At 35.3% G+C, this 25690-nt stretch overlaps 1 protein-coding gene across 1 annotated transcript in view; it reads right to left on the reverse strand.

Annotated features, from left to right (window-relative positions):
• Positions 1-25391, reverse strand: part of amon (prohormone processing protease amontillado) — a 101898-nt gene extending 76507 nt beyond the window's left edge. The window contains exon 1 of the mRNA XM_076458091.1: positions 24937-25391. Coding sequence (XP_076314206.1) covers positions 24937-25155 — 219 coding nt within the window. The 5' untranslated portion in view covers positions 25156-25391. The remainder of the gene's footprint in view (positions 1-24936) is intronic.
• Positions 25392-25690: the final 299 nt, after the last annotated feature.

Raw genomic sequence — 25690 nt, forward strand, 5'->3', positions numbered from 1 at the left:
CGTAGTAATGATTGTCGTTGTTTTGAATTAAGCACAAAGAGTACACTACACAATGGGCTATCTGTGCTCTGCCCACCATGGGTATCGAAACCCGGTTTTTAGTATTGGAGGTCCGCAGACATACCGCTGAGCCACTGGCGGGGGTAGTAATGATGTTAGACTTCCTATACCTGAAGACAAAATTCCAGATTACGTTTATTTATGATGTTAAAAAATTTTTGAGAATTCATCTAAACTAGTGGACCTGAATACCCATTTTCTAGCATGTAACGATTTTTTCAACACATCCATTTCGCTTACATATGATACATATAAACCGAAGTGTATTTATTTCCAGTGTACGCTAAAACCCTGTATGCCTTTGCCAATACAAGACTCAGTTATTGACCTTTGTCAACGGGATTAATATAATGTGAGAAAATCTTAAAGCTTATTGGCTTATTCTGTGATTTACGCATTCGCGATACGTTTATAAGCACATGACGTCATTATCTTATCGCTAACCGGATATGTTATATTGCTGTACCAGATTAGCCCACTAGAGCATAAAACAATTATGTTTTGTAATAGAAAAACTGTTAAATTTGGTTAACTTCGCCAGTGTGTCTATAATTAATAAGGATATGAAAAAATATAACACCATAAAGCTATACTCACACAGTGATGGCCCAGCATGGCCAGAGGGTTAAGGCGCTCAACTCGTATTCAGAGTGTTGCGGGTTCGAATTCCCGTCTCACCAAATATGCTCACCCTTTCAGCCTTTGGGACGTTATAATGTGACGGTCAATTCTACTATTTATTGATAAAAGAGTAGCCGAAGAGTTGGCGGTGGGTGGTGATGACTAGCTGCCTTTTCTCTGGTCTTGTACTGTTAAATTAAGGACGGCTAACGCAGGTAGCCTCGTGTAGCTTTGCGCGAAATTTTTAAATAAACAAATAAACACATAGTGATGTAAACACTTTCACACTGAAATCATCTACTGAGAGACACAAGAAATTCAGTTTATTTTTCGCACTCAAAGTTTAAAAGTAATGAGAAATACGTTCCAAAATTTAAAAAATTTGGCTACCCTTTTGCCATTTTTTTACTAAAGAAAACGTCATATTTTTGATGAGGTTGTCTTCGTGAAAGCAGAGACTTTATAACTGGTCTAGAAAATGATATACTCGTATTTATTAGTCCTCACACGTTAACGTGCCAAGAAGGTGTTAATAAGGTTTCATCTTCTTCCTATGTACAAGAAATATGTCATAGGGTTTCACCCTCTTCTATAGACAGAGATACGTCAAAGGGTTTCACCTGTTTTCCTGTATGCAGAAATATGTTATGGGTTTCACCTCTCTCTTATATAGAGAAATAGGTCAGAAAAGTTCACTGCCTTCTTATGTACAAAAATACGTCTGAGGGTTTTACCTCTCTTTTTTTTATACACAGAAATATGTTAGTAGGTTTCACCAATTTATTATGCACAGAAATATATTGGAAGATTTCAACTCTTTCGTGTTCACATACATATCAAAAAGTTTCTTCTACCCGTATCCTAAACACATTTATTTAAGAAAATGTCATTACTTTCCTATGCACATAAGCATGCCAAACAATACAGCAAATCGTTCAGTTGTTTTTTAGTGTCTAGAAGCTTACTGACCATTTACTTATTCTTTGTCGTTTTTAGTGTTAAGAAATAGAGGACCACGGTAGTCGACCTTCAAAGTGTGGAGAACACCATGATTGGCTGATTATTAACCAAAGATTCACTGAAACATTTCAGATGGCCCTGTACTGTTGAACAATCAAGAAAAATATATTTTATTAACAAACAGTTGCTCTACATTTTTGAATATTCTGTTGCCAATAAGCAACCTCAGGGCTTGTACAGCTTATCCCTGGGTTTCAACTCCCGTGATGGCAATGCACAGATAGTCCATTGTGCAGTTTTGCGTTTAACAACAAACAAACCACTGAGTTTTTTATCACATTCAAAATTATTATCACTACAAAAACAGCTAAATATGCAATCAAATTGTTCCTATAAACAAGTATGAATAGTAGGATTGACCAACACATTATAACGCCCCAAGGCTGAAAGGGTGAGCATGTTTGGAGCGACGGCGATTCAAACCCAAGACCTTTGGATTACGAGTCGAGTGCCTTAACCACCTGGCCACACCGGACCATACTGTTGTGATAAAATAATGCTGAATATTCATAAAGACGTTGTTATAATTAACAATTCATGTTAAACATGTAAGAATTGCTCGTTGTTATTAATAATCTTGTGAGAGCAGGTTAGAGATAGAATGAGTATTTTTATCTTCACTGTAAAAAAAATCCTGTAAAAAATATATTAATTTCCAATGTTAAAATTCTTATTTAAAAAAGTTTATAAATATCAAAATAACGTGAAAAATAATATAAAACTAAATATATAAATTTTACTTTTACCCAAATTATCAGTAAGTTTTTATTAATGTACAGAACCATTTTTCAAAACACTGTCATATCTATTGATCTCACTGTGAAACCGTATATAAATAATTTAACAACAAAAATATGGTATTTTTAAAGTATTAGTGAAGTAAGATATAAACCTATATGTGAATATACATTTGTATTTTCTATACTAATGATTAGCACTTTGGCCCTGAAATACAGCTGACCTGGTTGAAATTTATTTATACATTTTTCTAAGTACATACATAAACTGTCTTTAAAAATGAAAACTTTAAGTTGTTTTTTTTTTTTTACAATTAAGAGTTTCAATATAAGGTATTGTTAATGTTCTGAAATAAGCACAAGGCTACACAATGGTTTATTTGTGCTCTGCCCACCACGAGCGTCAAAATCTGGTTTTCAGCGTCGCAAGTCCGCAGACATAACGTTATGCGACTGGGGAGCTGTAAAGCATTAATTTGATATATTTTATGATTAAATGGCAGTGAAGGATAATCAATATCCATTTTAAAATTAAAAAAAATTCTGATATTACCTTTATATTAAACTTATGAAAAGTATTCTTTTTTTAGAATAAAAATTGTTTATGTGTTTTTAAAAAGGACTCAGAAGAAAGTTTGCAAATGTTCAGCTATTATACCCATCTGCCACGATTATAGGAAAAACGATGCCGTTGTTGTTTTGAATTAAGCACAAAGCTACTCAATGGGCTATCTATGCTCTGCCCACCACGAGTATCGAAACCCGATTTCAAGCGTTGTAAGTCCACAAACATACCGCTGACCCACTGGGAAACAGGAAAAAAGCTACTATTTCTGTGATGTTACTCAAAATGTGTGTATTATTTATCTAAGCAAAGATAAGCTTAAAAAACAAAGAACAAACTTTATGTTGAATTAAAGATCGAACTACTTTTGATGCACTACTCATAATCTATTTACAATTGACGAATACTGCACATGCGTGGAAGCCATTTTGTTTTGTGGTGACGTATGAGTAGCACTGACTAATGAGCATAAAAGTGAAAGACAGAAATAGCTCAGGTAACTCTGCTCAGGGTACATAATGTTATCAGACGTCTTCAGAGCACTGAATTAATCAATTATTTTTAATATCATTATTATTAGGTGCCACAAGTCAAGCCTTAAGTCAGGACAGCTGGACTTGTTAATTCAAAATATACAGTTGATGTTTTTTAGTAGTCGAACAAACACCATTATGATATTTTTCAGTGCAATGTTTTTAATGATTTTATCCAAGTTTTTCTTCCGTGTTATAACTTGATTGCATTTTTCTGCCTCGAGTTGATCTGGTCATACGTTGAAGTGATGTTATAGCACAGTCATGTTTTTCATGTGTTTTATTTATCGAACTTTACTGCATTTGACACAAAAAAATTGATCGAATTAGATTCGAGTACATTTGTACATATGCTGTCAATTAAGAGAGTTTAATGTTTTAACATTTTTCCCATATGTTTTAACTTGAGCTTTTTATAACATATTTTAACAGGTATGTTTGTTTGATGCGTTTTGTCTGATTTTGATTTATAAAACAAACTGGATTGCGACTCTCCAGAACAAGAGCAGAAATCCACAGGACTGAAAAGAGTGACGCATTGTTGCTAGTTTTAGGATTAACCACTTCTATTAGTTAATGTGTGAGATTTATTCTAATTAAAAACTAGGCATATACAGTTCAAATGTTTACATACGGCCCGACCCGGCCAGGTGGGTTAAGGCGTTTGACTCGTAATCTGAGGGTCGTGAGTTCGAATCCCCGTCGCACCAAATATGCTAGCCCTTTCAGCCGTGGGGGCGTTATAATTGACAGTTAATCCCACTATTCGATAGCAGAATAGTAACCCAAAAGTTGGCAGTGAGTGGTGGTGACTAGCTGCTTTCTCTCTAGTTTTACACTGCTAAATTAGGGACGGCGAACGCAGATAGCTCTCGTGTAGCTTTGCGCGAAATTAAAAAACAAACAAACAGATGTTTACATGTAAATATTGTATTGTTTGTTCGTATTAAAAGAAACCCACAATGGGCTCTCTGCTGTGTCTACCGTGTGGAATCGAATCCTAGATTTTATCTCTGTAAAACCTTATACGTACCACTGTCCCAACAGTAGACCTTACATATTGTAAGGTATTCTTTGTACCTTCAAAACTTGCGTACGAAACTGTGGATTTCACAAAAGTCAAACCGTGCACGTTTATCGTGTGGTTTGTCAGTTTGGTAGCGGGAAATAACTAAATACATTGTATTCAAAAGTCATGTTTATATAAATCATACTCTATATTCTGACAACACAGAAACAACCATTGAATAAAAACATTATATGGGGATAAATCACTTAAAGTATTTTGTATGGAATTGAAGAAAGGAAAACTTGAAATATTTATATAATAAAACCATTGTTTAATCTGGATTACACATTAATTTAAAAGTATTCCTTTGTGAACTGGCAATATAAAAGCACTTGAAATACATGATAAGACATTAAAAATCCGTTAGTGTAAAAGCATTTCCTTGTACAATAACAGTAAATAACACAGAAAATGTAGGAAGTTATTTAAGATAAATTCTTGTGAAACTTAATTATAAATAACTATGAACATAACGGAAGACAGTGTGAATTAATTTAAGGTTCTGAATTTAATTTTACGATAAAAAAGTCTGTCCTTATACCGAAATTATCTGTGACATTTTTTAAAGTAGGATATTGATATATTTACAGATAAATCTAAAAATTATATCTCAAATACTGTCAGATAAGGTTGGAAATAGAATGGTCATTTTTATCTTCTGTGGTTCATTTACAGGTCAGTCGAGAAACTCTGACTGAAATCCCCCCCAGTGGCACAGCAACATGTCTGCGGACTTTAAAAAATCCCAGAAACCGGGTTTCGATACCTGTGGTGAGCAGAGCACAGATTGTCCACTGTGTAGCTTTGTACTTAATTTCAAACAAACTAACTAACTGAAATCCTGTAAGGCAAAATTTTAATGAAAGTGGATGTTTAAATTTTCTTTTGATTTTGGGACGGGTAGGTTCAGAGATTGTAGTTAAAATCCTAATGATAAAGTTGGAAAAAAGGTGTTTCATCTCTTAGTCATATCTTTGTAAATGATTTCAAATATCACTGGTTTACAAAGAAATTGAGGCAAGCACAAAAATAGCTGTTTTAACCTAATTTGGGGATGCTGAATTCAGATTTGAAATCCGTTTTTTACTCATCACCTCTAGTTTTTTAGATATGCATACTGTACATTTTGTACACATACTGTACATAAAGGCGTATATGCATTCAGGGTTAATTTCTAATATTGTGTGACTTATGTCTTCTTTTTTAGTTATTATGCAATAAATGTAAGTGATAGCATTACATTATATATATATATAGCTATATATCAAGACGGATTTTGGCAGTTAAGCGTAGCCAACACGTCTCAATCAACAGCCAGTAGTGCACTGGCAGTCAGCGCAGGAGGTTGGTGTCCCTCGACAATTGTGTTACACAGTCTTTTGGGTATATATTTGTATTACAATTTCCAACGACGCACATAATTATTATTGCCTTACATATGATTTAATTTTGCTTTGTTTTTTTATCAGATTCTCCAATGGCTTCAAGCTCGTCAAAACACCGAGGATGCCTCAACAAGGCCAATTCTTTCTGCTACGTGTGTGGGGACTTCACGACAGTTGCACAGCGTCGAACCATCACTTCCCTCCTCAGAACTGCTTACTTTCATTATTTTGACTGTAAAATTGGTGATCAGGACAAATCTTGGGCTCCACACATCTGTTGTAAACCCTGCTACAATGGACTAACTGCTTGGTTTAATGGCAAGAAAGCGGCTTTCAACTTTGCAGTCCCGATGGTTTGCCAGAGAGCCACGAAGCCATGCAGATGATTGTTATTTTTGTCTAACAAATATAACTGGTTTCAATGCATCTTCTAGAAAAAAGATCAAATATCCCAACCTTCCATCTGCTATGAGACCCGTTCCCCATTCAGATGATCTTCCTATCCCAACACCTCCAGTAAATAAGGATCTTCTTTCCTCATCAGATGAAGAAATGCCTCCAAGGGAAGATTCTGCCAAGTCAATCTCTTCCGAAGATATTGACTCTTCTTATTCAGGAACAAGTGGCAACGAGCCACACTGGATCACGCAAGAAGACCTGAATGACCTTGCTCGTGATTTGTATCTGTCAAAACAGCAGTCAGAGCTCTTGGCTTTTCGGCTTAAACAGTGGAACCTAGTCCAGGAAGATGTAAGGATCACCAGTTTCAGGAATCGGAACAAAGACCTTGCTTCATTTTTCGACATGGAAAACAAGTTGTGCTACTGCACAAATGTACCTGGCTTGTTCACTTTCCTTGGTTTGCCACACAATCCTTCAGACTGGGGTCTTTTCATAGACTCTTCCAAGCAAAGTCTCAAGGCTGTGCTTCTGCACAACGGGAATAAATATCTCAGCATTCCCACTGCACACTCTGTCCATCTAAAGGAGTTCTATGACAATATGGAGCTTCTTTTAGAAGCTGTTAAGTACAACCAGTACCAGTGGAGTCTGTGTGGGGACCTCAAGGTCATTGGTCTTCTTATGGGTATGCAAGCGGGCTTCACAAAGTACTGTTGCTTTCTCTGTCTCTGGGATAGTCGAGCCCTATCCCAGCATTACAAGCAGAAAGACTGGGGGTCTAGAAGCATTTCGTTCCTGGCGAACACAGCGTCAAGGAGAATCCTCTGGTTGACATGAAGAAGGTGCTTCTTCCTCCTCTTTACATCAAGCTTGGTTTGATGAAGAATTTCGTGAAGGCTATGGACAAAAATGGTGCTGCCTTCCAACACTTGTCTACTGTGTTCCCAAGTCTCAGTGCTGCTAAGCTCAAATAGGGCATCTTTGTCGGACCTGAAATCCGAGAAGTGCTGAAGGATACTGATTTTGAGGAGCTTCTTACCTTAAAGGAACTGAGAGCATGGGAAGCATTTAAGTCAGTCTGTAGTGGCTTCCTTGGTAACACACGCGTACCAAATTACCAAGCCTGTAGTGAGAAGTTGCTAAAGACTTATGAGGATATGGGATGCCGAATGTCACTCAAAATTCATTTTCTCCATTTCCACCTCAACTTCTTCCCTCCAAACCTTGGAGCAGTGAGTGATGAGCACGGAGAAAGATTCCACCAAGACATTACGAAGATGGAGAGCAACTACCAAGCAAGTGGAACCCCAGCATGATGGGAGACTTCTGCTGGATGCTCTTGCGTGACATCCCGGAGGCAAAATACACCAGATGATCTAAGAAAACACACTTCTAACTGTTTGCGGTACTATGAATTGTGTACATTGTGTCATCCAAGTATGTTTATTCCGTCAATGTTCTTTATCTATTCTGTTTTATCTGTAATAAGCTGCTGCAACTGTTGAAATAAGCACGTATATACTCTGTATATACTAAAATGAGACTATTTAAAAGCCAGAAAACTAGAGGTGATAGAGCAAAACTGTTTATAAATTTGAATTCAGCACACCCAAATTAGTAAAAAACACCTATTCACATTCTTGCCTCAGACAAAAAATATTTTTTTGTAAACCAGTGTATTTAGAGATGTCGAGAAAACCCACTTGTAGAGAAAAATATATGTAAAAACGGCTCGTTTGGGTTGAGAAAAATGTTTACGTACAGGTTCTTTGTGAACATGACGATGCTCCAAGAAGGTCGTAACGTTGTTCACTTCTCTACGTAAAAATAATTTCTCAACCCAAACGAGCCGTTTTTACACATATATTTCAAATATTATTATTTAACTTATTCATATATATATATTTGAAGAAAGTTTGTTTTGTCTGTTTGTTTTGTCCTAGCTCTGCTGTATTTGGTTTGTTTTGAATTTCGCGCAAAGCTACACGAGAACTGTCTGCGCTAGCCGACCCTAATTTAGCACTGTAAGACTAGAGAGAAGGCAGTTAGTCACCACCACTCACCGCCAACTCTTGGGCTACTCTTTTACCAACGAATACTGGGATTCAATTTGGAGAAAGAGAGAATAGTTGTTTCAGACTTTCTTTGACATGAATACACTTAAACATTTTTAAAGTAAGCTTTGTGTACTTCATAATACGTTTTAGTTCTTTACTTTGAAGCTCAGATTAGACAACATACCAGAGAGAACGGAAGAAACACATCTAAACTTAAAACAACTACATCATGAAGGTTAGATATTTCTAAACTATAAGGTAAGATATTTATTGTATTATATGGATCATTTGTTATTACTGGTGTTTGACCTACAACGGTAGAAAATTCAAAATATGTAACGTACATTTGATTGTATTTAACAATCGCTTTGATGAAGATATCTAGTTACGTTCTTGTTAAAAGAACCAGAACAGAGTAACAACTTGTGAATATTATTGAAACCAAGTATCCACTTAAATGTTTAATATTTCGAAATCCTAACTAATTATCTGATTAAGTACAATACGATGATGTAAATTTTAATGAATAAACTTCTTTGTAAAGCTTTAAAAATACAGCATTCAAGTTAATTATTTAACATTATTTTTCATCCTTTGTTATTATTTATTAATTAATTTAACAATTCATTCTTGAACTTTGCATTCAAATGATATGAGTGCCTGAAGGGAATATCACAAGTTACTATTTTGATCATCTATTTATTCAATATAATTGGTTTACCTGATACTGATGCATTTATTGTAATATATTTACGTATGTCCACGTAACACGCACACACACACTACTATTGTGTCTAACTATTTCTAACTTATATTTTTGTGTGCACACTTTTTAAGCCTTTGACTGAGATATTTCTGCATATAACAACAGAGTGGCCTGGCATGGCCAGGTGGTTAAGGCACTAGACTCGTAATCCGAGAGTCGCAGGTTCGAATACTTGTCACACCAAGCATACTCGCCCTTTCAGTCGTGAGGACGTTATAGGATGTAGGTCAATCCCGCTACCCCGTGGTAAAATACTAGCCCAAGAGTTGACGGTGGGTGGTGATGACTAGCTGCATTCCCTCTAGTCTTACATTGCTAAATTAGGGACGGCTAGCGCAGATAGCTCTCGTGCAGCTTTGCGCGAAATTCAAACCAAATCAAACAACAGATTATCCAACACATAATGTACGTTGTTTCAACTAAAAGTAACATACAGAATTAGTATACTAAACAACTATAAAATTTAAATATTTAATGTTATTGCATGAAAGTTTTGTTTTGAATTTCGCGCAATGCTACACGAGGGCTATCTGCGCTAGCTGTCCCTAATTTAGCAGTGTAAGACTGGAGGAAAGGCAGCTAATCATCACCACCCACCGACAACTTTTGGGCTACTCTTTAACCAACGAATAGTGGGATTGGCCGAACATTATAACGCCCACACAGCTGAAAGGGCAAGCTTGTTTTGTGTGAGGGGGATTCGAACCCATGATCCTCAGATTAGGAGTTGAGCGCCTTAACCACCTGTCTTTGCCGGGTCTTTCATGAAAGAAGGGAAGAACTTATAGTAATAACAACAACAAAATCATTCAACAGTGACACCTTTCACCCCAAAAACACTCACCACCGCAACCTAACCTCTAAGTGTATACCACCTTACACTTTCTAATATTTCTCAAAACACAGCCATAAAACATTTATAAACCTTTGTTTTTCTTTTTCCGAAAAACGTTTTCGTATTTTATCTTTATATTATTTTTTCTTATCCTCTAACACGTATAAAATGTAACGCTAACGTTACATTGCGTCAGTGTTTTTTTTCTTCTAATTTTGATAAACAGTCTGCTTCCATCTTACGTTACAAAAGTACAACTCCCTGTACGACTTGCTGTTTCAATGTCTTTTACTATTTTAGTTCTATTTGGATGGTTGTACCAATTAGGCGTTTTGTGACGTTTTGCACACAGTCATTTCCTCCATTGAAAGCAAGTTGAACTCTGTCGTATTCTTTACATAGCTTAACCATACTTCTATTTTCCGTTACTCGTATTTTGTAACAATGTTATAATCAGCTCCTCTTATAACTTTCATTTCACTCGAAGGCCAGTATTCTTTCCTTACCATTATTTGCTATGTAAGAAGAAAGTAAATTTTCTTTTATATATATATTGTGTAAAGAATAATATGAACAAAGTAAAAGTACTCGGCTGCTATTTTATGTAAAAATGAAAATAAATGAAATAAGTAAAAAATTATAGTAAAACTCGACACCTAAATCTAACCATGGTATATGCTTGCTGTGTTTTTAAGACTATTAGGTGGGCGAATTTCGATTCCTCGCTAGGTTAGCGGTAAAATTATGGCTTTTATGCTAACATCCAGGGCTCGTTCCCTGCAATGGACACAACGTGCGCTTAACAACAGACGGTATTAGGGATTCGTAATAGTGAGAAATATATTAATGTTTCTCAAACAAATTGGTTTTTGTTTTTTGCGCTTAACAACAGACGGTATTAGGGATTCGTAATAGTGAGAAATATATTAATATTTTTTAAATAAATTGGTTTTTGTTCTTTCTCTTTGATTAATATAAACATTTCTTTAATTAATTTTTTGAATAATAATGAATGTAAACTGGGAAATTATTTAGCTTACGGCAACACTTGGTGTGCTCTGCAGAAAAATTGTAACATTAAAACAATTTCATTTAAAAACAACTACAGTTTAATTTTTTAACCAATCATACAAGCATTACGAGAAAAGTTTGAAAAATTCCAAAGATGTGAGATAAGTTTCTCAATTTCCTTTTTGAAAATTAATATTCACAATTTTAATTTTTTCTAGATTTGTATCTTCATCCCGTTCATCGTTACACATAACCAGTTGTGCACACGACTGTTGACCATATTTGCGCAGAACTTGTATATACAACTATCAACCATATTTGCACGACGTACTGTATACAAACGATCTGCACATGATTTGTCGTATAAATAAAAAATGTACAGTGTAACTTAGAGTAACGAGACTCCTGCGATCATAAATACGTGTTTTGTATTTCATATTTACCTGTGAATTATATTTTCTGCCGATCTATTAAAAAAGCTCCCAAAATATTGAAAGTCTAAGAGCAAAGAAGTTAATTTATAGCTTGTACACGTATTACAAAATATGTGTTACGCTTTTTAACTTAGCTACAACAGTAAAGACTCTTCATTGTTTAACAGTTTATCTTACTTTATTTTTAACCACCGCATGGCGGCTCATAGAATGACTCTAAGGTTTTCAAGTAGAAACTTCTTTTAGCTCATAGCTCTTTCCCTCTAATGGCACAACGGTATGTCTGTGGACTTACACTGCTAGAAAGCGGGTTTCGATACCCTTGGTGGGCAGAGCACAGATCTATACCCCATTGTATAGCTCTGTGCTTATTTACAAAAAAAAAAAACAAGCTCATGGAGATCTAATTATAGTTTTTGGACTTACCACGACCACTGTCTCATAGATTAAGTTACTCTAATCTTGCCTAAATGAATTTCATGTTCCACGGTTGTTGAAAATCTACTTTTATTTAGGAATTTATTACTGACAAATGTTACCTAATATTGTTTGTTTGTTTTTGAATTTCGCACAAAGCTACTTGAGGGCTATCTGCGCTGGCTGTCTCTAATTTGGCAGTGTAAGACCAGAGGGAAGGCAGCTAGTCATCACCACCCACAGCTAACTCTTGGGCTACTCTTTTACCAACGAATAGTAGGATTGGCCGTTACATTATAACGCCTCACGGCTGAAAGGGCGAGCATGTTTGATGCGATGGAATTCGAACCCGCGACCCTCGGATTACGAGTCGAACGCCTTAACCCACTTGGCCATGCCGGGCCTTTGTCTAATATCTCACGCTGTTGAACATCTCTACTTTCGTTGTGATTTATGTTGTAAGTTACTTTCCAGTTCTCTCAAACAACATCTCGTTTTGTATATTCGTTTTCTTATAGCAAAGCCACTTGGGACTATCTGCTGAATCCACCGAGAGGAATGGAAGCCATGACTTTAGCGTTGTAAATCCGTAGACTTATCGCTGTACTAGCAGAGGACAGAACATCTCGATGTTATGAATGAAATGTGTCTTGGATTAGAACTTTGTCGAAAAAATATTTATTACAACTAAATAAGCTTAAAAGTTACACATACATACATATTAAATGAAATAATATTTTATTGACTATCTCCCTCTTAGACCCGACATGGCCAGATGGTTAGGGGTGCTCGACTCGTAATGTAAAGATCGTGGCTTCGAATCCTCGTCACTTTATATATTCTCTCCTTTTTAGCCGTGGGGGCGCTATAATGTGACGTTCAATCCAACTGTTCGTTGGTACAAGAGTAGCCCAAGAGTTGGCGGTGAATGGTGATACCTAGCTACCTTTCTTTTAAATTAGGAACAACTAGCGCAGATAGCCCTCGTGTAACTTCAGGCGAAATTCAAAACAAATAGAAAAACTCTCTTATTTTTTACCTAAATAAAAGAAACATATGGTAAAAATCAGCTAACAACCGGTTTATAACTGAACGTTTGACATATTTTTTGTTGCGTATGAATCTAATTATCTGTATTTCATAAGCTGTTATAAAAATGTTGATTTTAACCACGGTTGATTTGTTTTTCAATCTCAGGGAAAACAGATGAGAAAAGAAAACATAAATATAGATGTCATAAGAAATAGTTACACACAGTAAAAAACGATGGAGTATATACATCAGAGATTAAAAACAAACAGAGAGAGATGTGAAATGAAACTGTATAATAAATTATGAATAGTGGTTGAAATGAGATGAAAAAATTGTCTTCCCGATATACATCGCAGCCTTCTCTATGTTAGTACAGCCTGATTCTCAAGGACTCCGAATTGATCCTGCCTTGGCTATAGGTCAGATCTTGTATTGATCTGCTAAGCAGTATATACTTCAGTTCTTTGCATCGTTGCTGGCCTGCTTTTCTCCTGGTTATAATCGATTAAAGGTAGACGAATCGTGCGTCACGATAGTCTCAAAATTTCGTAAAATAAAGAACGTGCGTTTTTCGCCGGCAATTTAAGGGTCAGGCCGACGAGCAAACTTTTGTAGCAAATATTATTTGACATCAAGAAGTGATATTCTTGGATACATCTATTCGTGAAAAAATAAGTTTTTTTTTAATAATATACAATGACATTAGGCATGTAAGTCGGATATGGAGTGTACTTATGTTATCCATTTCCCCCGCAAGTACAGCGGTAAGTCTACGGATTTACAACGCTTAAATCAGCGGTTCGATACCCCTCGATGGACTCAGCAGATAGCCTGATGTGGCTTTGTTGTAAGAAAAACACACGCATGTTATTCGTTTGGATTCTAAAATATAAGTTCCTATAATATAGTTTTTAAATTGTAGGCATAAATGTAAAAGTCAAAAACAGAAGGAACAGGGCCCGGCATGGCCAAGCGTGTTAAGGCGTTCGACTCGTAATCCGAGAGTCGGGGGTTCGAATCCCGGTCGCACCAAACATGCTCGCCCTTTCAGCCGTGGGGGCGTTATAATGTTACGGTCAATCCCACTATTCGTCGGTAAAATAGTAGCTCAAGAGTCGGTGGTGGGTGGTGATGACTAACTGCCTTCCTTCTAGTCTTACACTGCTAAATTAGGGATGGCTAGCGCAGATAGCCCTCGAGTAGCTTTGTGTGAAATTCAAAACAAACAAACAGAAGGTACGTTATCAGATAATTTTTAAAGCATATTTAAGATAAAAGATTCTGGATTAAAAATATTTCGTACTCAGCAAATGTTGCTGACATGTCTGAACAAGTTCTAAACAAGCGATGTCATTAAGAAGTTCTCAACAATGTCCACAACGTATTGTTACTGTTGAAACAAATTACATTTTTTGGGGGAAGAATATTCTTATGATATAAACAAGAAAACTATTCTACGTTTTTGCCATGATTGACAATTTTTTTAACGTGCGTTATATATCGTTATTTCATTTAATCTTGAAGTAAACGTCGAAAATAAAACTGGAAGTTTCTCGTATTTCTCATATTTAAAACGATATATAAATCAAGTAATTGATCCAACTTCTAGGTATCGAAGAGAAAATTATCTTGACATCCATTTTTTTACATCTATTCGTATTCTTCAGTGTTCAAACATTATTCAACAATAAACCAAGTCACACCAAACATGCTCATCCTTTCAGCTGTAGGGGCGTTATTACATTATGTTCAATCCCATTATTCGTCAGCAAAAGAGTACCTCTAGAGTTGGCGATGGGTGGTGATGACTAGCTGTCTTCCCTCTAGTCTTACACTGCTAAATTAGTGACGGCTAGCGCAGATAGCACTCGTGTTGGTTTGTGCGAAGTTCAAAACCAAACAAACAATCTACATAAAATTATTATTTCAATAACAGCCAATCATTAGATTTAATGTTAAATATTAGTTAGAAATTAGTCAGTAGTTTACAGCATCAAGTCTTGAACAATGAAATACATTAACCCCAACCGCGATAGTTTTTATCGATGATTTAAGCCATCGTGGTTGAGATCAATGTACCTCACCAGCTAAATATTACTGTAATGTAAGAAAGACAAACTTTTTTTTTAGAATTTTAAAATATCGTAATGTTCCATAAGAAAGATAAATATGCTTAAATTTATTTTTTCGGCACTCTTACATCAGTCAAATCTTTTATAAGTAGACCGTTTGTATGTTTTTGTTTGTTTTTGAGTTTCGCGCAAAGCTACTCTAGGGCTATATGCGCTAGCCGTCACTAATTTACCAGTGTAAGACTAGAGGAAAGGCAGCTAGTCATCACCTCCTACCGCCAACTCTTGGACTACTATTTATCAACGAATAGTGGAATTCACCGTCGCATTATAACGCCCCCACGGCTGAAAGGGGAGCATGTTCGATGCAACCGGGATTCGAACCCGCGACCCTCGGATTACGAGTCGAACGCCTTAACAATAAGTAGATCGATACTAGTTCAATTGTTATGTTTGTTTTTTTAATTTTGCGCAAAGCTACACGAGTGCTATCTCAGCTAGCCGTCCCTAATTTAGCAGTATAAGAGTAGAAGGAAAGCACTAATCATCACCACCCATCGCCCACTCTTGGGCTACTCTTTTACCAACGAATAGTGGAATTAACCGTAACATTATAACGTTTCACAGCTGAAAGGGCGAGCATGTTTGATGTAATGAGGATTCAAACCCTCAACCCTCAGATTATGAGTAAAGCACCCTAACCCCCTGGTTCCTATCTTTACTGTAATGTTTCGCACGTCTCGGAAAAACGTTTATTCACCTTCTACGGACACGTCATTTTTCATTCCTGTTCCTACGTTTTACATTTTATATTGATAGATTTCTTTATCAGTAACTTACTAAAACTTATGTCAGAATTTCTCGTAACATACATCATTAAAATACTATATTGATAGTTACTACATTTTTAAAATACTTTTTTTTTTGCTTTATCTGAAAATTACTACACTACTGGCTAGAATACCCCTTCCCTGGAATGAAGTTACGGATATTTATGATTAATGAAAGGTTACCTTAGGATCTGAAAAGTTGCTTCCTTTATATGTAATTGTAAAAAAAGAAAAAAACGCCAAAACTGAAATTTTGGTGAAGATCCATCCATCCCCTTTGAACTGGTTATAAGGATGCAGAAGAGGCGCTATTGTTTCTTACAGTATCATTGCATTGTATTACAATACCAACATATACTGCTGCACACCCCTGCTAAAACAACATTGCTATTGAATGAATGGAATGTATTTCGTATTTGTATTTTTCTGATAGTAAAGCCATATCGGATTATCTGCTGTGCCCACCGAGGGGAATCAAACCCTTAATTTTAGCATTATAACTTCGTAGACATACCACTGTACTAGCGGGGTAAGGAATGTATTTCGATACGTTCCTTTCAAAATTATGCTGGAAATAATTGAATGTAATTTATTATTGCATGTTTCTTCTCAAGAAGTACCTGTTTCCCTTTTTGCTGATAAGCTGCTATACCACAGAATGTTTGCGAAACTTTAATTATATCTATTGATAAAACGCCTGTCAAAGAAATGTGACACTGGCAGGCTTGTACTATATTGAAAATGTCAATTATTTTCATTTGTCTACCAACGACGTAGAAATAGAACTTACGCTTAATTTCGTTAACAAATTGCGCTACTAATGAACATAAGAACGAATGTGTAAATGTGACACGTGTAAAAAAATATTAACATTATGATAATATGAAATTGACTATATAATGTTCCCCATCATTAAAAACTGCAAAAATTATGAGTCTTTTTTCTTAAAATTTACCTCGATAAAGAGTTATTTTTTTTTACATCTAATGTTTGAATTCAGCGCAAAGCTACACGAAAGCTATCTGCGCTAGCCGTCTCTAATTCAGAGGTGTAAGACTAGAGGAAAGGCAGTTAGTCATCACCACCCACCGTAACAACAGAATAGGACAGTATACTTAATTAATTGAAAAATTCGACTTCTATGTTAACAACTGGCGTGGAAATATATATTAAATAAGATGAAAGCAATTCAACTATCATGATAAAAACTAAGGTAGAATGTAAGGGAATCTTCAATAGCTACAGCACTTGAAATTCTTTTAAACAGGATTAGAATAAACTATTTTTCCCTCATTTTTATTAATTATATTTTTGACCGCCAGCAGTGCTAAACATGGGGTTCATTTACACCCGATTCAACTTTATTACTCATCAGGCTCTCTTCTCTACCAACCCACCCTCGGTCAAGAGATGATGGAGCTATGAGCTAAAACTTATTCTAAAACTCAGAGCCATTCTATGTTACAGCTCAAGATACATTAATTTACGATATGATCTAATTTAATTAGTAGACTCCTCTTTTTGTTATTTTTATAAAGATGCCTTCTTTTTATATGGAACAATGTTAAAATCCCATCAACTAAAAGTTTATATGACGGGCGATCTATTTTAAATTATTAATGTTTGCGATTATCTTTCTTTGTCTTAGTGATCTTATCAAAGAAAGTTGTGAAGTCTGTTATTTCAATATCCCTAAAACCTAATTTGGAATTATCTCGTGCTGTCATTAAATGATATGCAAGCTATAAAGTCACGGAGCTCTTGGAAACCGAGAGCAAATGTTACTAAGAGACTACACTACTCAATTCCTCAGCAAAGTGGATTAAGATGTTGTTGTGGAAACGGTCCTCAGAGTCGGTTTTGTTCTTTCAGTAAAGTTTAATACGTCCATGTTGCAAGTCACCCAAGATTTGAAGAAGTTATTTGATTTGTCACGAATAAACTGCATTAGAGAGCCATCAGGACTTGACAGGTTATTAAACTGTCGCTGTTATAAGAACCAAAAGCAAAAGAAAAAATAGAAGAAGTAACACATGTTACTCAAAAATGAATAGCAACCACTTTTTTTTCCACAAGGTGATGCCGTTAAAGAAAAAAAGGGCCACAACCACCTTGATATTATCATACGTTGAGTTTATAACAATCAAATAAACTGATAATACTGTTTAAACACACCAAAACGTTCATGCGCAGTAGGTTTTTACTTTATGAAGATTAATTTTTTCGTTTATTGTAGCAGTGAAATTCATTGGCAACGATAATTATCGAGTAGAATATTGGTACCACCTCCAAGAATCACGATACTTATATAGAAATACGATAGGATCACGCACAGACAGATATATAAAAGTTTTATTAGGAATATTTGTAAGACTCATAAAAATAAAACTATTTATATACTGCAATATTATGATTGTCATATTTGTGTAAAACTAACTATATCTCACAGGAACCATTACATTTTATGTTGACTAATATTATTTATTTGAATCATATCTGTCGAGGTTATATCTTCTTATGGAAATAATAACATGAGAAGAAATCATGACACATATTACAACCCGCAGAAAGCATATCCTTCGTTCATAACACTAGTACCTTAAACAGGAATTAATATTCATAAAAGATTATGGTTTCTTCAATATAAATTAAAATCTTTATAAAAGATGACAGTTTTAGTGTAAATTAGAACCATCGTAAAGGATTATAAGATCTTTAATTTAAATTAGAACTTTCATATGGAACGATAATTTATTTCATGAAAATCTATCCTTTTTACCCCATATCTAGGGTTTGTTTTGAACTTCGCGCAAAGTTACACGAGGGCTATCTGCGCTAGCCGTCCCTAATTTAGCAGTGTAAGATTAGAGGGAAGGCAGCTAGTCATCACCATCCACCGCCAACTCTTGGACCACTCTGAATAGTGGGATTAACCATTACATTATAACGCCCCCACTACTGAAAGGGCGAGCATGTTTGGTGTGACGGGAATTCAAACCCGCGACCCTCATATTACGAGTAGAGTGTCTTAATGGTGGGCCGCACATGTAGGGAAATAAAACTGTTGGTTCAGCTTTGGTCTCAACATTTCAGCTATATCTATCAAAAACGTTAAAATACTGTGCATTTGTTTTGCTGTGGTAGCTTATTAATTACGAAGTTTTCAAGTAAGTGTTGTTAAATCTGAATATAATTTATTGATCATACATATAGTAGCATACTTTTATTTTTCAAAAATGCGATCACCTTTGAAAACGAGATGCTTCCCGGTTAGTTGTTAAGTCAATTTTTTCATAGATATATGGCGTTTTACATATCTTATCTGGAAGTATTTGTTTGTTTGTTTGTTTGTTTTGAATTTCGCGCAAAGCTACACGAGGGCTATTTGCACTACCCGTCCCTAATTTAGCAGTGTAAGACTAGAGGAAAAGCAGCCAGTCATCACCACCCACCGCAAACTTTTGGGCTACTCTTTTACTAACGAACAGTGAGATTAATCGAAACATTATAACGCCCCCACGAATGAAATGGCGAGCAGGTTTGGTGTGACGGAGATTCAAACCCGTGACTCTCGGATAATGAGTCGAGTGCCTTAACCTCCTGGTCATATCGCGTCTATCTGGATGTAAATCAGTAGCATATTTTGCTACTTTGCGCAGGCTTACTATAATTTTTATTTATGTGTGTCTTGTAAACACAGTCTTGCATTTCCTTACCATTTATTGTAATTTATATTCTAATATAATTTTACATGTTTCATAACCTAAAGGAATAGAGAAAATTGTTAATAAATGCAAAAACATTAGAAAAGCAAAACACTGAAATTCGAGGCCTACGTGTACTAAAGTTGATAAAACTGATCTGTCTTGTATGTTATGTGAACTATCAGGTCATCCTATAAGTAATGTCCAAAAATTTTAATACAGAATGTGCATCATCATTTCTGTCTTTGTAGAAGACTTTAATGACTAAAATATGTAGTATGACGTGTATAAAAATGTTCAGACAAATAAAAGAAACAAATCCAACTCTAATCAAATAACCCTTACGAAGATGGATGTGTCTGAGAAGCACATTAGGCATATAATGCTTTATGAGTTTTAAAAAGATAATGGTGCAGCAGAAACTACATGAAACATTCAATGTGTTTATGATGTAGAGTCTCTCAATGAAAGAAAATGTGAAAGGTGGTTTCAGAAGTACAGATCAAGTGACTAAAGCTCAAGTAATGCACCACGTTCAGGCCTTCCTATTGAGTTTAATAATGACTTTCTGCTGGCTGCACTTGATGGAGATTGTGCTGTAACATTTGAAAAAGTAGCATAGAAGCGTAATTCAACTCATTCAACAGCTTGGAAAGGTGTCAAAACTTGGAAAATGGGTTCCCCATGATATGACAGAAGCCAACCTTACAGCAAGAGTGGACATTCGCACTTCTCTGCACTCCCGTGAATGCAGCTCACCTTTTTTGACAGGTTAGTGACTGGAGATGAAAAACGGATATTTTATAAAAATGTTAAGCGCCGCATACAATGGCTCAGTGCAGGTAAACTGGCTAAATCACAGCCCAAAATGGACCTCCACCCTAGGAAGGTATTGTTAAGCGTTTGGTGGGATATTGTCGGTGTGATCCACTTTGAGTTGCTACCACTCAGTGTAACAATTACATTAGACTTCTGTTGTCAACAGTTAGAGCGCTCGAATGTTACACTGAAAGAAAAGAGGCCTGCTTTGATCAATCATAAGTGTTGTGTTACACCAGGATAAACGCACAGCCCCATACAACAAGGATCACATCTACGAAGATTGAAGAACTAGACTGGGAAAAACTTCCACATCCTCCTTATTCTTCAGACCTTCCCCATCTGATTATCATATATTCCGAAGTTTGCAGAACTATCTTGATGGAAACGAGCTTAAACTACATGAAGATATGTAAACTTCCCTCTCTACATTCTTTTCCTCCAAACCCCAAGAATTTTATAGAAGTGGCATTCAGAAGCATGTGAATCATTGACAGCAAGTAATTAATAATAAAACATACATTATTGATTAAATAACATTAAAAGCACTTGGAATTCTTTCTCTTTTTCTGAACCTAAAATCGGACATTACTTAAGGGATGACCTGATATTTTGTTTGTTTGTAGTTGATCACAAAGCTACACAAAGGGCTATCAGGGCTCCAGCGATGTAAGTCCGAAGACATTCTGCTATACCACTAGAAGGATGCGAACTAAAAAAATGAGGAAATGATGAGACTTTATAATATACTTAACTATTAATTGTCTGCTTGATTTGATATAAAAAAACCTTGAATGTTTTTACTTCGTTTATAACAAATAAAACTTTATTTATAAGTTCTACATCATTTAAATCCAGTTAGAATTTAATCGATAAATGTCAAAATTGTGCCGACACAAATTTAATGAAAGTTTCTAAACAGCCATATTTATAAATCGGTCCCGAAATGTTTTGTGAGTTTATACTTATGTATTTTTTAAACGTTTAGAGAATTTTTACTTTGCTGTCAGTTAATTTCAGTTTGGAACTCTTGCAAACAAGAATAACTAATATTATTGTAAATTGTTGTCGCATGAAGATACTGTTTTTATATATAATTAAATATTTAGTTTGTTACGTAAGTTTATGAGGTCATATTTCATATTTAATACATTGTATTTAAAGTCTTCAAAATCTAGCAAACGAATTTCGAGTTTCTAGAAGAACGTATTATTATGTAAACTTATAAGTCATTTTTTTAATACATCGTTTTCAAAGGTTTCAAAATCTAGCAAACAAATTTTGTGTTTCCAAAATAATGTATTACTTCTGTATAACTTTATGACGTCATATTTCTTTTTTAATACATTGTTTTTAAAGTAATTGAAATCTAGCAAACAAATTTCAGGTTTCTAGAATAACGTATCATTTCGATAGCCGGATGTAACTAGGCGTGAGAATGCTAGGAATAAAACGGTTTTCCAGTTTGTGCCCTATTACGACCAGCAAATTCAAAAAATCGTGAACTGCACTTTGAGGCAGAAGAGCCTACGATATATAATGAATGTTGTCGATTATCTGCGTTCTGTCTTGTCCTATCAGTTCAGAATTAGGGACGGCAATGCGCCGATAGTCCTCGTGTAGTTTTGCACGAAACTTTTGAAGCAAAACAAACATTTTTTTCGAAATATTGACGAACATTATGTTTTTTGGCTTGTTGTGAAATCTCTCTCATCCTCGATGCATGAAACGTCAAATAAGATGCGATAAGTAGCTAGCCAATGAAGACAACTTTACTTTATTCAATTTAATATGAGCATTGAAAGCATTTTAAAGCTGCGATGCTCACAGTACTTTCAGAAGACCCCCAAGGCTCAACCATTAAACCAGTTTTGCATTTCTTAATTAAAGTTAACGAGCCATCATTATAAATCAAAAGTAACCTGATATAAAGAAACATGTTTGTTTTCGACCAATCGACTTAGTAAGTGATAACGAAAGAAACACGGTTTGACGTTAAAAATACGTATAATTTACTTAATATTTTATCCAAAAAGCAAAATCCCCTTCTACCTTGACATTATAATTCAGACAAATTTTATTTTCATTGGCTAAGTACGTTTAGGGCTCATAATTATGAAGCTCCAATGTATTATTAGACTTCTAGTTAAAAAGTACACTGTATGGTAGTAAATAGTGCATTTTGAGAAAAATTTAAAATTTAAAATAACAACATTTTCATTTCTTTTTCCGATTTGGGGCAAGTGAAACAAAAAAGATTATATTTTGAAAAATATCTCATACTTTTTGGAGCCACTAATAGATAGAGAGCAGAAGTTTGGTTGTTTTAAATTTCGCACTAAGCTACACGAGAAATATCTGGGCTAGCCGTCCCTAATTTAGTCGTGAAAAGCTAAAGGATAGGCAGCTAATCAGCACTACCTACAGCCAACTCTTAAACTACTCTATTACCAAAAAATAATAATTGATTGTCGTATTAGAACGCCCTCATGGCAGAAATGGCGAGCATATTTGGTAGAAAAGGGCATCGAACTCGCGATCCTCAAAGCGCTCTAATCACCTGGCCAAGGGCAGAAGTAGCAGTAGTGATGTAATGTTAATTGGAAGTATGAAACCATAAACATTATTGCTAAGAATCATAAAAGGAACACCTCCCAGTGATACAGCGGTATGTCTGCAGACTTTCCACGCTATAAACCGAGTTTTGATACCCGTGGTGGGCAGAGTACAGATAGCCTATTGTGTGGCATTGTGCTTAATTACAAGCAAACATGAAAAGAACCATAAAGAAGTAAAAGGAATATTTTGATTTACTTTATTAAAAATTGGTAAAATAAACTACCTCTATAATAATGTATAACTAAAATAAAATTTAATCAGTAAGAACAATAGAAAGGAGGATATATTTGACAAGTTTCAACTAATTAATTTTCAATTTTCAGTGCGTTCTAATCCACTTAATTTACACTAGGATTGTATTTTATGTTTTGCAGATTACGAAAAAATACGCGCTTAATCTATATTGTTTATGATGGTCGAAAAACGTTAGTTAAATGTTTGTATTAAATCATATATAAATATATTTCACTTTTGAAAATTATTCTTGCAGTATAATACTGTGTTTTGTACAAAGTACTTAGCGCGGGAAAAGACGAGTGATATTACTTACTGTAAGACAATGTTGGAAAGAACGTTGACAAAATATTTCCCTTTCATGTCTTCTGACGTACAAATAGTTTATTAGAATTCCACACGTATTTTATCGGACCCTCTAGAGCAATCACATATAACAGCTATTTCATTTTCTATTACTGGCAAGTGGTCATTCAGAGTTTATTTGATATTATGCTTGCCTCAGTATATAATGTTAGCGTTGCTCTACGGCTGGACATAGATGACATCTTTTAGCTGCATACACAATATCACATTAAGGAGAAGGACATAAAAATAGTACCATGAATAGATACTTTGGTAAGTTTTCTCAGTACAAACCACGCCTATGTTTTTCAAGGATTATGTAAATATATGTTACTAAATGTGTATTCCTTCTAAATGTAACAATAATATAATGAATTTTAATAACTCATGTGTTCATGTTTAAAAAAATATTCGGATTAGTATCGTTGGCTTTCTCAAGACCATCTTAGTATTGATACGATGAGTACGTTATGAGTTGTTTAGGCTGACGTCACAGGTTTTCATAGTTTAGAGATGATTGTCCAATGAAATTGTTATACTATACCGATATATGTTCTCCCTTATCTGAGATGTAAAAATACGTAACGAACTAAAAAACATTAAAGTGTAGTAAGTGATTTGCAGCATGATCACCAAGTCACTACCTTTAATTGGCAAACCTCATAGTTTTATGTAGCCAACACCTTAGAATAATAATAATAATTTATCCCAAGTTCATAGTGTCAGTTGTGTTGAGTTTGGCCAGAACAGCCATGGCAATTGTTTTGTGTTTAATATAATCTGGCCAGGACAGCCATTGTAAGTGTTCTGTGCTTATTTGATAGAGTATGACCAGAACAGCCACGGTAGGTGTTCTGTATTTATTTGATAGAATTTGACCATAACAGCCACTGTAAGTGTTCTGTGTTCATTTGATAGAATCTGACCATAACAGCCACTGTAGGTGTTCTGTTTTTATTTATTTGAATCTGGCTTGAACTTCCAGACATTTCATTGCTAAGAGATGATTAAGTTAGGGCCTAAAACTGTATATTTATGATAAATACGTAACACTAATTATACTAAACTTGGTGTTGAAAGGTCAAACATCCATAGCACCAGGAATATTATCGATTGGTTCTTTGTTTTACTTTTTCAACTTCATCCACCTCTAAAGTTTGTACTTAGAGGGATAAACGTGTAACAGCTGGCACGAATCAGGATAGTAAGTCATGTGATACTGTCGTTCGTAACTGGAAAGAAGCTCCGTTATTAGAATGGATTTCCACAACATCCTTAAAACTTGTATACCATTGTACTACTATACAATCAAACTTGGAAAGGACAATTACTTTTACGTAATTTATTGAACATGTAAAACTTTACTTACCGGCCCCAGATTGGTGAAACCGTTACGCTTGGCTACTTGATGTGCTACATCGTTCCCATGATCACCGATCAGCCTGACTAAAAAAGAATTGGTGAAAACATCAGGTGAGGCTGCTCCCATTTCAATCGGGCCAGCTAAAAGTACGACCAATACTGCAACAGCTGCTAGGCCTAACAGCGTAGCGTGTGCTGGAATACATGAGGTTTTACAGCTAGGCATAGCTTTTTCAAAGGAAGAGACTGAGCTTCAGCTGATCCCTCTCTTTGCAGTAGAGTTTTTTATCAGAGCTGGCAGCCTTCGTTAACTGAATGTCAGTGGACTGCTAGGTCCTAATAACGAAGGGATGTCTTTCTAGCCTGTTTTATACCGTTAGGACCTGGTGTCGAAAGAGAATAATAAACTGATGTCAAACACAGACGAGAGTATTTCTTGATCGATAAGGTCTGGTCCTCAAGCTTCGAATGTAAATATGCGCGTGCAGTAACGTCGTGCAAACGTCACACTAACATGAAAGCCGAGGCTATTGATCGATATGCTGGTTACATGTACCTGACTACAGTGATTAACATTGGAGCTAATGTGCAGCAGAACACTTTTCTCCGACAACATGCTACAATATTTATTTAGAAAAGATATTTACACTATAGTTGTTAAAAATAGTAATTGTGCCAACATACAGTAATTGACACAAAAAACCTAGTCTTCTTGAATCCAACCTTTACGTGTGAAAAGAAAAGATTGTTTTGCATACAAG

The sequence above is a fragment of the Tachypleus tridentatus genome, chromosome 1 (genome assembly GCF_004210375.1).
Source record: "Tachypleus tridentatus isolate NWPU-2018 chromosome 1, ASM421037v1, whole genome shotgun sequence".
Lineage (NCBI taxonomy): Eukaryota > Metazoa > Arthropoda > Merostomata > Xiphosura > Limulidae > Tachypleus > Tachypleus tridentatus.